General features: G+C 41.0%; 1 protein-coding gene across 1 annotated transcript in view; it reads left to right on the top strand.

Moving 5' to 3' along the window:
- The first annotated feature begins 3,623 nt into the window (after nucleotides 1-3,623).
- The window catches only part of LOC104349708 (ovostatin), a 29,639-nt gene continuing 16,572 nt past the window's right edge, over nucleotides 3,624-16,690 (top strand). Inside the window, exons 1-14 of the mRNA XM_086460939.1 lie at nucleotides 3,624-3,688; nucleotides 4,212-4,395; nucleotides 4,738-4,894; nucleotides 6,407-6,459; nucleotides 7,346-7,366; nucleotides 8,416-8,584; nucleotides 9,137-9,221; nucleotides 10,025-10,136; nucleotides 10,508-10,622; nucleotides 10,822-10,931; nucleotides 12,617-12,775; nucleotides 13,147-13,374; nucleotides 13,897-13,954; nucleotides 15,925-16,070. Of these exons, the coding sequence (XP_086317065.1) occupies nucleotides 3,624-3,688; nucleotides 4,212-4,395; nucleotides 4,738-4,894; nucleotides 6,407-6,459; nucleotides 7,346-7,366; nucleotides 8,416-8,584; nucleotides 9,137-9,221; nucleotides 10,025-10,136; nucleotides 10,508-10,622; nucleotides 10,822-10,931; nucleotides 12,617-12,775; nucleotides 13,147-13,374; nucleotides 13,897-13,954; nucleotides 15,925-16,070 (1,662 nt within the window). The remainder of the gene's footprint in view (nucleotides 3,689-4,211; nucleotides 4,396-4,737; nucleotides 4,895-6,406; nucleotides 6,460-7,345; nucleotides 7,367-8,415; nucleotides 8,585-9,136; nucleotides 9,222-10,024; nucleotides 10,137-10,507; nucleotides 10,623-10,821; nucleotides 10,932-12,616; nucleotides 12,776-13,146; nucleotides 13,375-13,896; nucleotides 13,955-15,924; nucleotides 16,071-16,690) is intronic.

Here is a 16,690-nt window from a genome sequence, read left to right as displayed (position 1 = left end):
CCACAGGAAAGAAATAGGGCTCTTTGCAATAACAGTGAGTGAAATTTGAGGTCAGGTCATTCCTTGACACAGAAATCACTGTGACCAGTTCTCTATGAAAAACATTATGCAGTTGAGTAGTGTTACTATAGTCTATCATAGTAAGACAGCTTTTATTTGTAAGGATAAGCTTTTGATGATAGAATATATATAGTGCCTCAAATAAACCAAACCACAACCATAAAGGCACAATTTTTACAGTCTAACTATGCCTGCAGCAGGCCTGTTTAAGTGGCAGAAAGCTATCTATACTCATCTGATGAGTTGTTTCTTAACAAAGTTAACTAAATCAATCAGCTTATTCTACTATTGCCAAGACTCTCTCTCATTGCTCTCCATCTGCAAACACACAAATCTAGCTGAGTGTGATGCTACTATTAAACAAGATTAGCTGAGGTCTAAAGTTATGGCTTAGGTGACACTTCAAGTTAGGCTGGCAAATAACTCATTTTGAGTCAAGAATGCAAGATAATTCATGTGTATACAGATACTTCTTCAACATTACTTCACAGTTCCTCGTATACACCCAGAAAGATCAATGAGTTCTTCCAAAATCTCCTAAGAAGGAATCATGGTGTTGTGACAAAGCACAGCAGCCTTCAGACCTATCTCCCAAGAAACCTCAATGACAGAGGACTAAGGAGAGAATCTTACATGCCTTCTACATGAGCACGCATGGGGAGGAGGTTTAGGTTAACTTAGGTGCCAGTCATCTGAATTAATTCTATGAGGAAAGAACCCCAAATACAGTCTCTTGACCTGGTCATGTAGTAGCATCTCTAATTTCCCTATAAAGTAGTCTCCACAAGCTTCTTGCACGTATACAGAGGAGTTTATATATATATATACAGAAATGGGTAGTATTTGAAGAGCAAGGAGATGCAGTGAGCAAAAAAAAAACACCCAGAAGAAAATTTTGTCAATATTTGTCCTGAAAACAACCCTTTTGTTGTATCAAGTGGAATGTCATTTGATTTTCCTGTGAAAGCCAAGAAGATGGGATGACCTGTAGTTTCCTTTATTGTGATAAGATGTAGCAGCTGTTTTTCAACCAGGGTATTTTTTTTATTTCAAAGATATTAATCAAATAACTTCTCTGTTCCAGATAATTGCAATTCTTGTTTGCTTATTTCATTACTGGATGTGCCTTCTCCATTCTGGTTAGTGGAGAGTTTAAACTAGTGCAGTGAGTTATTTGGATATAGAATGCACGGATCATTTTCGTCCTGCATTTGGTTACCATTCAGAAAGCATACATGCACAGAAGGCATCATGACTCATTCTTGGAGATACGAGGGTGGACTTTTCTAAACAAAGCCACAATCCAATCTGTATTTGGGCAAAAACCTCTGCTCATTATAAGAGTAAGTTATACACAGATAACCTCTTCCACCTATACAACCTTTGAATATCACCTAACTCACCTGGTCTTTTGATTAAACTTTCAAAAGTAGCCACAGAAAACTTCTTGCTGCATAAGGATGTGACCTGTGATGATTATCAAATTGGCTTGTTTAGGATGAATACTTTATTATGTTGCAATAAATTCGTAACTACATGAGAAAGCCAGGAAGAGCAAGAACATGCAATATTGATTATCTACATTTTTTACAATGTCAATTCCAGTTTAAGCCTTCATCAGTGAATTTCTGTTCTTCACAGCTCCTAGTGTGGGTATCCCATTGCAGAGAAAACCAAGCCCAATCCCTAGTGAAGCTCCTGAACTACAGAAACTGGTAGAGATCCTCTTTAATAGAAATGACAGGGAACTGGGCTTTCAGAGCAGAACATCAGACTGTTGTCTGTGGTCTAAGCAACCACAGCATGCCACAGAAAGGCTTCTGGAGGACCACCTGTTGCTGCTGCCCTGTTCCAGTTTCATATGGTTTGGAACTTCTGTGAAAAATTTGAAGACATAAGTGAAAAATATTTCATAGCTGCCCTATGTGGCAGGTGCTACCGTTCCCTGCATCACACACTAGAAACAAGAAAAAACAGTCACGCAACCTATCAGGAGATTAGAGAAAATCATGCTCCCATGCAGGTACTGTGCCTTTGAAGCCATATCTCTCTGGCTTCAGGTCTACAAAATTTAACCATGCTGATAACATACAGTGATGTGTTGACCCCAGCCAGCAGCAAAGCAGAAGGAAGGCAAAAAGACTAGTGGGTTGAGATAAAGAGAGTTTAATAAGGAAAGCAAAAGATGCACATGAAAGAGAAGCAAAAAGAGGAATTTATTCACTACTTCCCACTGGCAGGCAGATATCCAGCTACTTACTGAGAAGCAGGGCCTCAGCACGTGTAGTGGTTGCTTCAGAAGACAAACGCTGGAACCACAAATGTCCCCCCTCCTTCTTCTTTCCCCCACCAGAGCATGATGTCATATAGTATGGGATATCTCTTTGGTCAGTTTGGGTCACCTGTCCCAGCTGTGTCCAATCCCAGTCTCTTGCCCACCCCCAACCTAGTGGCCTTTGGATGGGAGGTGGTGGAGATAGAAAACCTTTACTCTGTGCGAGCACTTTTCAGCCACAGCCAAAACACTGGTGAGTTGTTCTAACCACAAATGCAAAGCACAGCACCACACAGGCTACTATGAAGAAAGTTGATTTCATAACTTCATCCGAGCCAGACCCAGTACCAATATGAATTGAAAAAAATGAGCTGCAGTTATCAAACACCTGCTTTTCAGCATGGCTTTTCTTGTGGGGAGCAGCACACAGAGTGCTTTGTTTTCTCTTGAGAGCACAAGAAAACAAAAGGAGAAGGTAATCCTTCTTTATCCTAAAATAAGGTCTTTGAATGAAAGCTGAGGTTTTTCACTCCCTAAACAAGACAATTAGCTTCCACACGGATGTGTAAACTAGAAACCTGGGGCACTAAAATACTTACATGGACCCATTGACTGGATAATTTCAAGCTGAAATGAATCAAACTTCAACAGCACTCTAAAGTGTTCAAAGTTAAGACCTTCTAGATCTCTTTCTGTTTCTGGCTTCTCTATTATTCTGTTTCATCAATATCCAAAATATCTATGAAGCAAGGGAAAAGAGAGGTCAATGCATTATCTTAACCAGAATCACGTGTCAAAGTGTAGAAAGCTAGTCTACTTCACCCAGACCTGTAAATCCAGATGGCAAATTCCAACAATGGTGGGGAAGACCCTCAAATGTTAATCTGGTTTATTGTGGTTTAGTTCATTTTGTGCTTTTCTGTGCTGTGCCAAGCCTCAGTGTAAAATGCAAAGCCCCTCAGCTTGAAAACAACACCATTAAAGACATTTTGTGTAGACATTCAGAGAACTGCAGTAAAGTGTTACAGTCTGAAGACAGTGAGTTGGTTTAGGTTGCAGAAGGGTTAGGGGAGGTTCTTGCAAGCAGTAGGATAGACTGGGATCTCCACCCCTTGCTGCAATTATAAAGGCACTAACATCTAAGGAAGGAGTCAGGGAGGGTTGAAAGGACAACTCCTTTCCTCTGGAGTGCTCGGTAAGGAATGTTGCAGAGCTGTTAAACTAGTAGGCAATTAATTGTTTCTTGGGAAGACAACTTATCTCTTTCTTCTGTCTCCCAGTGAGAAAAATGTGGCTGAAGTTTCTTTTGGCTATTCTTCTCCTGCATGTAACTGCTGCAAAGGAACCTGAGCTGTAAGAACTACCATATTATTACTAACAGTATTCATGATAAGGCTTTAAAAACAGTGCTAATTAGTGCCACTAATTTTACTTTAAATATTAAATACTGATATCATTCATCTTTTATATCTGGAGAGCTAACTGGAATGTGGATGGTAAGTGAATGGTTCTCATTTAATATGAAGCAGACCTTCTGCCTATTACAGAACTTCCATAGAAGTTAATGTGTGTGTTAAGAAAAGACAATAGCAGTTGTAACAGCAGTGCACTTTGCTAAGAGCAGATGGGTCCAAATGTCAGACAAAGGGCAAAAGGGCAAGAGTTAGGGGCACTGGCAGAGCTGTGTTGGGAACCCAGGGCTGGGCTAGTTGGGAGTTACAGGGCAGGAGTGAGGGGCACTTTCAGAGTGTCCTATATTTAATCTAAACTAACTGGCACGTACTGAATAATAACAATGCTTTGTACTTGTCTCACCCTGTTGAGGCTGTTTCTGCTTCCTTTATGAAGTGATCACTTTGATGCTTGGATCTTACAGGCAGTATGTCCTGATGGTGCCTGCTGTCCTCCAAACTGACTCTCCAGGTCAGGTTTGCCTGCAATTCCTTAACCTCAATGAGACAATATCTGTCAGAGTCATTCTAGAACACGATGCTGCTAATACCACTATTCTTGAAAAAAACATGACAGCGAGCAATGGTCTACAGTGCTTCAACTTCACGGTAAATTAATTTTAATTTATGTCCCAATGGAAAAGACATGTAAGGAGGAACAAGAAAATTAGAGCAGAGAGTACAGGAGAGGAACAATGGAAGAAATAAGACTTGTTGAAGGAAAAAGGAAGCAGAGGAGAGATACATAGTAACAGACAGGGAAACATTTTTTAATAGACATAAGAAATAAGAAAGGTCCAAGAAATGTGATGGAAGGTGATAAGGGTGGTGAAAGTGAGATGGGTGTCTCTTCATAGGATCCTAGTTCACAGGTATAGCTGTTCAACAGTTTCTGGAGCAAATGACTTCAAGACTAGCAATCTCCCCTTGTTTTTTTCTGTTTCCTCACAGATTCCTCCTGTCAGTTCTGCCCCACTGGCTTTCATTTCCTTCTCTGCCAAAGGCAGCACAGTCAGCCTGGAAGAGCGGCGGTCGGTGATGATCTGGAACACAGAAAGCATTGTCTTCGTACAGACAGACAAACCCATCTACAAACCAGGACAGAGTGGTGAATATCTATTTAGTTTATAACATGTCCTTCAGGAAGCAATTTCTTCAGGTTGAATTTCTTTGCAAGGTGTTTTTCAGACTGAGGTACAGTCTAGGCAGTTTCTTTGGAGTTTCTGTTAAAACCATTTACAAGTGTTTGCTGTGGAGCTCAGAGAGTCATCTTCACAATGGCAGGAGACTGTCATCCCATGTTCTCTATAACTTTCTTTGTCCCTTCCTCCCAGCTGACAGAAAAAGGGAGCTTTTACTGCTGCTGTGGCATTACTGGTGACAGGTCAAGATAGTGGAAAGAGGTGATTAGGTCACTACTTAAGTGCCTGGCATAAAAGAATGCTCCCATAGTCTGCTGTCTGTGATGCTGGTCAGCAACAAAGACAGTTTAAAGACCAAGAGTGAAATCCATTATTTCAAAACAAATTATAAGTTTTTAAAGGCAAAATCATGCTATTTACCTTCTGGTTTCTGATGATTTTGGACTTTATATTTTCAAGTTGTTGTTTTCCCTGCACTTATGCCATTCCCCTATTCACACTTCTCATCTGGCCATTAAACAGAGCTCCATGTATGAAAAGAACCGTGTATCTAGATCCATTCCTTATTTCACTTCTAGGCTTTAAGGCTTCTAGCACACAGCTAGAACACTGTAGGAAATACTACAAGAATACTTCTTTCCAGAGGTCAGCCAAATAACATAGCCATTAGACTGGGTCAACGATACTTTAATTAGGAATGAGTTCTATCCACATAGATACATAGCATGAAAGAAAGCTTACCTATCAGAATTTGGTGCCACCAAGGTGTCCTCCAAACATGGCTTGATTATTTGTCAAATGGCTTGGTTTTGAGGTTGGTGAAGCAGTAGACTAAATTAAATGATGAAAAGGTAATGCATTGTAATGATATTTTTGAAACACTTTTTTATGCTTTTCTTTGATGCAGTAATTCATTGTTCACCTTTCAGTTTTCCTCTAAAAAAAAAAAAAAAAGAAAAAGAAAAAGAAAAGAAAGAAAGAAAGGCAAAAACCTGTACAAGATGAGAACAGACTGAACTAAAAGGAATTACATTGCATTAGGACCAACTGAGACTTCAACATGTTCCAGTAATATTTGAAACTTTCATATTTTCAAAGCAACAAACCCTACTTTAAGGATGGGGAAATGAAGAGGAACAAATTTGCCTACATCATGCAAACTGCCACTAAAAGAATTATGGCTGTCACCTGAGACTGCCTGACCTGCACAGCAGTTCTTATTCATTCGGTCATACCCCCTTCTCTGAGATTAAGAAAACTTCCATGAAAGACTAGGAGAACTCGATGCTGGGGAAAAGTCCCCTCGGCAAAGTCTGTGCGGGATTCTTTTACCTTCAGATGCACTTCATCACCTGCATCCTCTGCAAGTGGGACTGTTAGAAGACCCAGTGAAACTGGGAGTACTAATGAATGCAAAATATGATGCTCAGCCAAATAAACTACAGTTAATGCTAACACCCTGTTCCTTATCTTTCCAGTGATGTTTCGTGTTGTTGCCTTGGATTTCAATTTTAAACCTGTTCAGGAGATGGTGAGTGACTAGTAATATTCCCCTGTATTTAAAATTGCTGGGAGACAACCTCTTCTCAAATTTTAAATAAACAGTTGCTGTGGATAAAATGAGATATTGCAGAGATTAAATGCCGAAGAATTAACATGATTTCCTAAACACATGCTATAATCCACCCTTATGCTAGAGACAGGGAAGAGGGCAAGTGTGTAGCAGGCTGGATTCCTGACACAACACCTCCTCCTATTGCTGGGAAAAAGGCTCAAAAACCCCTCCATTTTGTTGCTGCAGACATTATTTTATCTCTGACAAGAAAGCCCACAGTTCAGTTTCCTGCTATTACTGTTCAGCAATTGTTGCTGGCAAAAATTCATAAGTCATCCACCTGATACTTTGCCCATTTTGGAAATTGGGAAATGAAAATGAAAGTTGTTACCGTATTTGTTTATCTCATCAGAGGCACTCTTTTCATTGCCAGCAAGCTCTCTTCACGCTCATAGTACATAAGCTAAGAGACGGAAGGGTCTTTACTGACCTTCTCTCATGTGGTTGTAATGCAGAAGACAGCACAATGTTACCTAACGAGCTGGTGCTAACAGGCAGAGTGAGGATATAAGATCAAAGAAGCCCAAATCACGGTTTACATACACCTCTACAAGTCTACTTCCGCAGCTGCACTGAAACTAAATCCAGTATGATCACAAACTTTCTCATCTCATCTCTTCTCTTTATATAATTCCTTATTGAAGTGAAACTGCTATTAAACTGATTAAATAAGAGATGAAGATCTCTGATCACTGGTATTATACTGATTATTGGTTACTCATTTCTCACAGTCCTGGGAAAAACAATTTGTGTTTGTTCAGCCACCTAATCTCTTCTCCCACTTTATTTTTTCTTCTTTCAGTACCCCTTGATTGCAATTCAGGTAAGAATTTTTTCTCTTTGTACTATATTACAAATCCAAAAATAAAATCTATAACACATGTGCTTATATTGGCTTGTGTGTGTCTACACACAGACAAATCTTGCTCCTGAGTACCCTGGCAGAAATTAACAGAAACTTCATAAAATCCCATGATGCTGTTTGAGCCTTACTAACATGGAAATCATACCTATATCCATTTCAGTAGTCAAAACTTGTGCTGTTCTTATGCCTGCTTTTGACTCACCTCCCCCTCCTCCAGTTTGCTCAACTTATTTTGGGGTATATCTTTTCATAACTCAATTGCTGCTGAACAGCCCTATGAACAAATAAAGGCTGTGGATACAAGTACTACTTACGTTAGCACTTCCATGGCATTTTGTGGTGATTTTAAAATAGCAATCACAGTCCATATCTAGATAGCATTCCTGCAAGTTTTCATGTTATACTGTAAAGTCGAGTGACTTTATTTTGTTTGCAGTGAATCATACATATTTTGAGCTCTACATATGTTTTTCTGCCATCAGTTCTTTGAAGAATTCAAGGAAATTGTGTGAATGAGTTTTCTTTAGTCTAACTAGCATAACATAATAAGAGGCAAATGACACCCCAATGAATGCAGAAGAAATGCTTCCTTCATTCTTCCAGCAGCCGAAAAAAAGCTGTGGTTGGCTAAAGGCCAAGGTTTGTGTAGGATGAACTCGGCTGAAGGGGGAGCACGATTTTCTTTCTCTCCTCTCCTGACACAAAACTAGAGCAACATACACTAAAGAGCAGGGAAGAGCAGTATTGTGCAACTTCCCCTGATGACTGAGACTAATAACCTTGTGCTGGCAGAGGATGCCTAAATCTGAGACCAACAGATGAGATTCTAGCAACATTAATAGTAAGAGTACAAAGGCATGATTTATCTCAATGCACATGCATTAAGCAACTCCCCAATGAGTTAAAGCTACTTGCCCTATTTTCTTCTTTGTTTCTGGTTTTGTGTGCTAGTAGCAAAAGATTTCAAAGGCAAACAAACTGTGAGTCTGTATTCTTTTTTTCTTCAGGATCCACGGGGCAACAGGATCTTTCAGTGGCAAAATGTAACGTCAGAAATTAACATTATCCAGATTGAATTCCCACTAACTGAAGAGCCTATCCTGGGGAGCTACAAAATTATCGTAGCAAAGAAGTCGGGAGATAAAACAAATCACTCATTTCTTGTGGAGGAATACGGTAAATGCCACCTGTTGGTTTTATTCAGAGTGGAAAACATTATTAGACATGAGCCCTATCAGTCAACCCTTATGCCTGCTAAAACTTTAAACAACTTTCGGGCAAATGCAGCTTCAATTAGTTGTCATTAAGAACTGGGAAAAAACCCACAACCCAACAGTAAAAAGTCAAAGAAGATAAATTAACCATTTTGCGCAGATTCAGTTAGGAAAATAATCTGCATAAAAAATCAGTAACTTGATTGCAAACTTCACTGTGACTAACTTTCTCCCAGCCATGTCCAACTTTCTTGGCCAATGCTCTGGAAGGCATCTAGACATCACAGGATTCACCTCAGAAGTCCTGAATTCTTTTCAAAGCTTTGTAGAAATACTCTTGTGAGCCTTAACAGGTCAGGCCACTTCTGGACCATTGTGGCACTCCAGTTCTGAGATCCCGTTCCATCTGTGACTAACACTGAAGATATACCCTCATTTTCTCTTTCATCTCAGGAGGGTCTGCAAGTTTACAGTATGCCAGTGTTGGTTATTTTCTTTTTGTTCTTTGTCCTAGTGTTGCCAAAATTTGATGTCACGGTCACTGCACCAGAAAGCCTTACAGTCCTGGATTCAGAGTTCACAGTAAAAGTCTGTGCAGTGTAAGTACTATGTGCAGAGTGGTTAGGAAATATGCTGAAGAGCAACAACTTCCCAAGGACTGGGGAAAGAGACAGGACTTAGAGAAGAGACCAAAATAAACAGGGCCTTAGATGTTAGTCAGGGTTGACTTGGTGGTTGGAGCTTTTGTTTACTTGTGTGCTCATCTTACTTTATTGTATGAGTATTGTCTTCCAGCTGGTGTTTGGTGGGTTGAATAAATATTTTGAGAGGTCCCCTGCTAAAGTAGGATGTGTCCACTCCCAAGAACCCACTTCAGAGGGAGACCTTCATACAGCAGAGCACCATTAAATTCTAGCAGGTGTCTTCGGGTTCCATCTGTCTTTAACTCCCCCTCTAAGCTTAGTCCTTCAGAAGGACCTTGTTTTCTCTAACACCAATATCTTATAATGTAGAAACCACTCAATCAAATGTTGAAATCCTGATCCCCTTGCAGATAAGAGGAGTTTTGCTTTGATTTCAGTGACTCTAGAACCCCAGTCTAACCTGAAGAGTGGACACAACAGTCATAATTTGCTTGGTAGCCATGTCTGTCCATCAAGAGGTATTTATTTTTACATTTAAGGTGTGGTTTTGTTTCATGGGTTTAGGGGTGAACTAGAACTCATTAATATTTCAACTTCTGAGTTGTATCATCTTTTTTGTAACAGCCGTTAGGAAAAAGCCTGTGAAACTATTCCATTCTCTGGCTTCCTAACTGCTTGTTCTGAATCTATTCCTGCATATGTTAGCTTAAGTCAATTTTTCAAGCACCAGCTCATGGACTTACTTCCTCTTCCCCTAGGTATACCTATGGCCAGCCTGTTGAAGGGAAAGTGCAGCTCAGCGTGTGCAGGGATTTTCATTCATATGGGAGGTGCAAGAAAAGCCCAGTTTGTCAATCATTTACCAAAGATGTATGATACCTAATTATTATTTCTGTTTGTGCTTGCCCTCCCTCCTGTGTTCTTGCTTCTCTGCCTTTGCTTATCATACTTTTCTTTCTTTCTTTGATGCTTTGCTTCAGTATACTTATCTATTTGATTAGATCACTAGCTAGGAAATCAGGGCACTTCATTTCACTTCTTGGTTTCCTACAGGCCTGAAGAAGGACTTCTCAGTTTCCCATCTGAAAAGCGTAGACAGTGAAGCCTCCATCAGTCCTGTATAAATCATGTTAAAAGTAGTGGGAAAAGACTTCACTCACTAAAGAAGGGTCCCATGTATTGCTAGCATCCTCTGAAAGGTGTGATCCTGGGTAACAGGATTTGTTTTCTTCTCTTTCCAGCTGGAGACAGAGGGCTGCCTCTCACAGGATTTCAGCTCCAAGATCTTTGAGCTAAATCGCATTGGTTACATGAGAAATCTTGATGTGAAAGCCATTGTCACAGAGAAAGGAACAGGTAATCCCTTCTAGACAGTCAGAAACAACAACAGTGATGTGGTCAAAAAGGAGAGTAGGATATATTCAGCCTCTGCCTGCTCTTCCTGAAGAAGATGATGATCCATTTTTATAAGCACAGTGACAGGAAAATGCCAACTCTGATGAAGCTATATGCAAGACAAAGTATGTCTTCTCTTAACTCTGGACATGTCTCACAGGCCAACAACTTACAGCTACTGAGTCTATTTCCATAACTCGTGTGATGAGCACTATACAGTTTGAGAACATGGATCGTCACTACAGAAGAGGAATTCCTTACTTTGGACAGGTAAGCAAGGGCATAGAGAGCTTGTATTGAAGATGACTGACAGGCAAGCACATGACAACAGTGATGGAAACACTTGGGGGACTGGGGCTGAACGTGTCCTCCGCAATCTTCTTTCTTTACTTACAGTTCCCTATTGGTAGTTCTGAATACTGAAGACTATTAGTTTATTCTGAGTATGATTCTGCCAGAAATGCTTTGAACCAAAACAATCTGTTAACTAGCATTTTTCTAACTGGCATTTTAAGCTTGATATAGATCACTGCCTCTCACTTCAGAACTGACCATTGCATGCCAGAGATGAATAAAAACACTGGGGGATGAGGAAAGAAAGAGTGGAAGGAATTTAAGAAAAAAATCAAGGAAATAACAACAGTGTCTGTCTCAAAAAGCTTTTTCATGATTTTGTGTTTCATGACAAATCCCACATAATTCTGTCTGGTTTAAAGAGTAGGGATAAATCTCTCTCTTTCCTTTGGTTCAGTTTTTTTCAATAAGGAAAGGGTAAAAGGACATCCTACCAGTAGCACTGAAAGGAGAGAAGAGATTGTTTTTCAAGGATTTTTTCCCCTCTGGAAGATGTCTATATAACTCTCTCACTTGGTCCCCACTCCTGCTCTATTCTTCAGGTTGCTGTGCACCTTACCATCCCTTACTGGAGGATGGGGGTCAACAGGCTTCCTGGGGTGACGTGCCACAGTTAATTCCTCAAACACACATATTGACACACACATACGAGGTTAAACATGGTGGGTAGGAGGCTAGGATGTTACATCTCAGAGACAAAGTTGCTGCTGATGTCTTCAGGCAGCTTCTTCGCTTTTGTGCAAAATAAAACCCCCTTGAGGGTCATATGAATGGAACTATTGTCTGGAAGCCACTGATACTCATACTTTCTCAAGACTTAGAAGACCCCAGTCCCTGTTCTCGTGCCATCACATGCTGTTCACAGTCCCTCCCATCACTATGAAATATCTATTGCTGGCCATATGTTGTATGCCTTCACTTTCATTGCATTCAGTCCCACTGAAGTCAACATTCACCTTTTAGTTGTCTATTGTTATTTTTGTTTCAAAGGTTGTTTGTCTCCATGCTGTTTCTGGATAGTGAGAATAGTCAGTGTCTTAGGCTTGTGTTTAATATTATTTCTGCCATCATCTTCTAAAAAAAAAAAACCTCAAAAAGAATGCTCAGTTCTAGCAATCTAGAATTACCTGTCTTCTTGTGTCTGTTATTTTATGTTTGTTTGTTTATCACATAAAGAGCAGAGACAGTAGGGACAGAATCAGAAAAGTGTTCAAATCAAAGATCTGGAGAAAAGGTCTTCAGACACTGAATATATCAGCAGCTTTCTTCCTAAGAAAGGAAAAAATGAAGGAAAGGGAGTATATCTTTAAACTGGAAATGTGTAGTCAGAAGGGACTGATCAGGAAAGGGATGAGACATAAGAAGTTCTTGCTCCACAAAAGGATGTTATCAATCACTGATGCAACAGATGCCGAGGAAGGTCCTGCTCCAAACTTCATAAGATAGCTGAGACAGCTGCCAGAAAGTGAAGAAAGAGACACTTCAGTTCTTAAGTATTGCTTTGAGGGAAGAAGAAAATGCAACTTTGTTGTGTGCAGAGCAAAGGAGTGCAAAACATTAGTATCTACATAGAAAAAGATAACACGCATTCTCTTCTACAGATCAAGCTGGTAGACAAAGACAACTCTCCTATTTCCAATGAGGTTATTCAGCTATTTGTCAATAACAAGAACACAGACAACTTCACCACTGATGATAATGGCATTGCAGAATTTAGCATTGACACGTCCAAAATGTTTGATCCTGAGATCAGTCTGAAAGTGAGTACGAAACAAGGCTGAATAGAGACAAAGAGAGAGATGGCTGCTCTCAAACTGAACTGAAAAAGGATGGGATGAAATTTGAATTCTGGTAATAAAAAATGTGCTTTCTCTGGCTTGTTTAATATTCTGGAGCTCTTAAAAATTACTGTAGAAGAAGTGAGGAAAACACCTGAGTTGTTGCAATGCAATGTCTTGCTGCAAGGCTGCAAGATCATTGGGCTGCCTTTTCATTACCTGTTTGGTTTTAAATGCAATTCTTAAATATATGCGTTGTGTGAACTAATAATTCTGAAGTCAGTATGTGATAATGATTTCCCTAGTGACTTATGTTTGTTTTCCTTTTCTTCCCCACTCCCTCTCCTGATCAGGCAACTTATAAAACCAGTGATCCGTGCCACTCTGAAGGCTGGATAGAGCCTTCCTACCCCGATGCATCTTTCTCCATCCAGCGTTTCTACTCCTGGACTAACAGTTTTGTGAGGATTGAGCCTTTGTGGAAAGATCTGAGCTGTGGGCAGAAGATGATAATCAGTGTGCACTATGTCTTGAACACAGAAGGATACAAGAGCATCAACACCATGAACTTCTGCTATGTGGTGAGTGTGTGGTTGTCACACTGTTTTCTGAAAGGGCTTGACCAGGCAGCTATCTGGCAGTCCATCCACAGCAATTATGGCAGGGAGTGCTCTTCCAGGTTTTGGTTTACCAGCAAGCACGATGGCCAGCAACCCAAGAACAGAAACAGCACTGAGGTGGTTTGGCAAAACTACTCACTCAGGAAAAATGACCCCCATTTCTGGTTTAATCCATTCCATAATAAGGAACACCTTTGTAATGTCCCAGGTCAGGGTTTCCCTCCAAGAAACTCTTCATACTATTTTCTGCCTCCCCCTTCCCTTCCTTTTCTTTTTGTTTCCTGACCAGTGACAAGGGCCCCAGCAGTAGCAGCAGCAGTGGCAGCATCCAGCATGTCCTAAGGCTGATGTTTAAGCATTTGAAGCCATCTCAATATACATGCCTTGATTGTCCTGTCGATGTATATTGAACTTGATTGTCGCTTTCTCCCTCCAACCTCCAACCTCTACCAACCCATAAATGTACTGCTCTTCTCTGCACAGGGCATGGCAAAAGGCAAGATTGTCCTTACAGGGGAAATTAAAGTTAATATCCAAGCTGGTAAGTTAAGTTGCCAATCCATGTTTCTGCATTAAAAAAAAAAAATAGAGGGATGGTTGAACTGAGGACCAAGGCAAGACTTCCTGAATGTATACAGCAGCTATTATCTCCATCCCTGCATGTGTGTGTGATACTGGCACTACCACTAAGTTCACTACAAAGTCAGATTTAGTCCAGCAACTAGTTCAGCTGAGTCAAGAAGTAGTGTCCTGTAAAGATCTTCCCAAAGGATAATGTAGAGAACTTGTCTGTCTTAGGGGGCTATCTGAATCTGGCCACATGTTCAAACCCACAATAAATCTGAAGGCACCTGGACCTAAACCCAGGCATGTCACTTCCTGGCAAATCCAGGGGGTTTTTCATAGAATCATAGAATCATTAGGTTGGAAGAGACCACTAAGATCATCAAGTCCAACCATCAACCTAATACCACCATGCCCACTAAACGATGTCTAGAATCAGAGAATCACAGAATCACAGAACGTTAGGAGTTGGAAGGGACCTCGAAAGATCATCTAGTCCAACCCCCCTGCCAGAGCAGGACCACCTACAGTAGGTCACACAGGAACGGCGTCCAGGCTGGTTTTGAAAGTCTCCAGAGAAGGAGACTCCACAACCTCTTTGGGCAGGCTCTTCCAGTGCTCCGTCACCCTCACACTGGAATATTGTGTCCAGTTCTGGGCCCCTCAGTTCAAGAAGGACAGGGAACCACTTGAAAGAGTCCAGTGCAGAGCCGCAAAGATGGTTAAGGGGGTGAAACATGTCCCTTATGATGAAAGGCTGAGGGAGCTGGGTCTCTTTAGCTTGGAGGAGACTGAGGGGTGACCTATTAATGTTTATAAATACGTGAAGGGTGAGTGTCAGAAGGATGGAGCCAGGCTCTTCTCAGTCATGTCCAATGATAGGACAAGGGGCAATGGGTGAAAGCTGGAGCGTAGGAGCGCTACATCAACACATTTTTTTGAACACTTCTGAGGATGGTGACTCCACCACCTCCCTGGGCAGCCTGTTCCAATGTTTGACCACTCTTTCAGTAAATAAATTTTTCCTAATGTCCAGTCTAAACCTCCTGTGGAAGAAACTTGAGGCCATTTCCTTTTATCCTATTGCTAGTTACTTAGGAGAAGACACTGACCCCCACCTCACTAAAACCTCCTGTCAGGTAGTTGTAGAGAGCAATAAAGTCTCCCTTCAGCCTCCTTTTCTCCAGACTAAACAACCCCAGTTCCCTCAGCTGCTCCTCGTAAGACCTGTTCACCAGACTCCTCACCAGCTTCATTGCTCCAGCACGCTCAATGTCTTTCTTATACTATGGCACCCAAAACTGGACACAGTACTCAAGGTGTGGTCTCACCAGTGCCGAGTACAGGGGACGATCACTTCCCTACTCCTGCTGGTCACGCTATTTCTGATACAGGCCAGGATGCTGTTGGCCTTCGTGGCTGCCTGGGCACATTGCCGGCTCCTGTTCAGCTGGCTGTCAACCAGCACACCCAGGTCCTTTTCTGCCTTGCGGCTTTCCAGACACTCATCCCCAAGCCTGTAGCATTGCACGGAGTTGTTGTGACCTAACTGCAGGACCTGGCACTTGGCCTTGTTAAACCTCATACAATTGACCTTGGCCCATCGATCCAGCCTGTCCAGATTCCTCTGTAGAGCCTTCCTACCTTCGAGCAGATCAACACTCCCACCTAACTTGGTGTCATCTGCAAACTTACTGAGGGAGCACTCAATCCCCTCATCCAGCTCATTGATAAAGATATTAAGCAAGACTGGCCACAATACTGAGCCCTGCGGAAGACCGCTTGTGACCAGCTGACAGATTTAACTCCATTCACCATGTTTCAGTTTATCGTCTAAGTACAGATTGCTCCACTGACTGGTACAGCTATATGCTGGATAAGAATTGCTACTACTACAGCAAATCTTTGTGCTTCTCTCCTTATTGGTCTCTTTCTCTCTTCTAACAGACCAAATTGGCACTTTCACCATCCCACTTGTGGTCAATGAGAAAATGGCTCCAGCCCTTCAGTTGCTGGTATATACTTTACACCCTGCCAAGGAGCTGGTGGCAGACAGTGTCCAATTTCCAGTTGAGAAGTGTTTCAAAAACAAGGTGAGAGACACTAAGATACAGTGAGTCTCACCTGCTGTCAGATACATACAAATTCTTTGTGCACATGTTCAAAGCAGATTTCCAGTTTTATTTCTTGTTTCCACCCACTTCTGTCAACAGTAGTCTCTTCATTCTCCTTTTTTTTTCTTTGGCCTTATATCTCTCCTCTAACACCACATCCTGGACTTATCATCAAAAGGTAAATCTTCTTTTAACATTAAAAACTACTTTTCAGAAAACCCGTCCTACTCCCAGGTGTTTCCTACCGCTCTTGAACTATATAGTATCCTATTTAATCTAGACTCTGTTCTTTAGCATAGTGAACACACTTTGGCCTTATCCCACTTCACTATTTAAGCTAATTTTTTACAGTTTTTTGTTGAAACATGCAATTTTGGTTTACCACGACTAAATACATATAGAAAAGAAAGCAAAAATAGCAATCTGTTGTTTAAGTTTTCCTTCCATGTTTTTTCCACTGGTACAATTTCATTGTCATTTTGAAATCATATTTGACCATTAAGATTGTTATAACCTTCAGTTCCTAAAAGCTAAAACCCATGAAACATTAGAAGAAGACAAAACAAGTGAGATTAAACAAAACATTTCCAATTACCTGA

This window comes from Leptosomus discolor, chromosome 1 (genome assembly GCF_034619465.1).
Source record: "Leptosomus discolor isolate bLepDis1 chromosome 1, bLepDis1.hap2, whole genome shotgun sequence".
Classification (NCBI taxonomy): Eukaryota; Metazoa; Chordata; class Aves; order Leptosomiformes; family Leptosomidae; genus Leptosomus; species Leptosomus discolor.
Note: the sequence above shows the minus strand (reverse complement) of the source record. Positions and strands in the feature narration are given on the sequence as shown.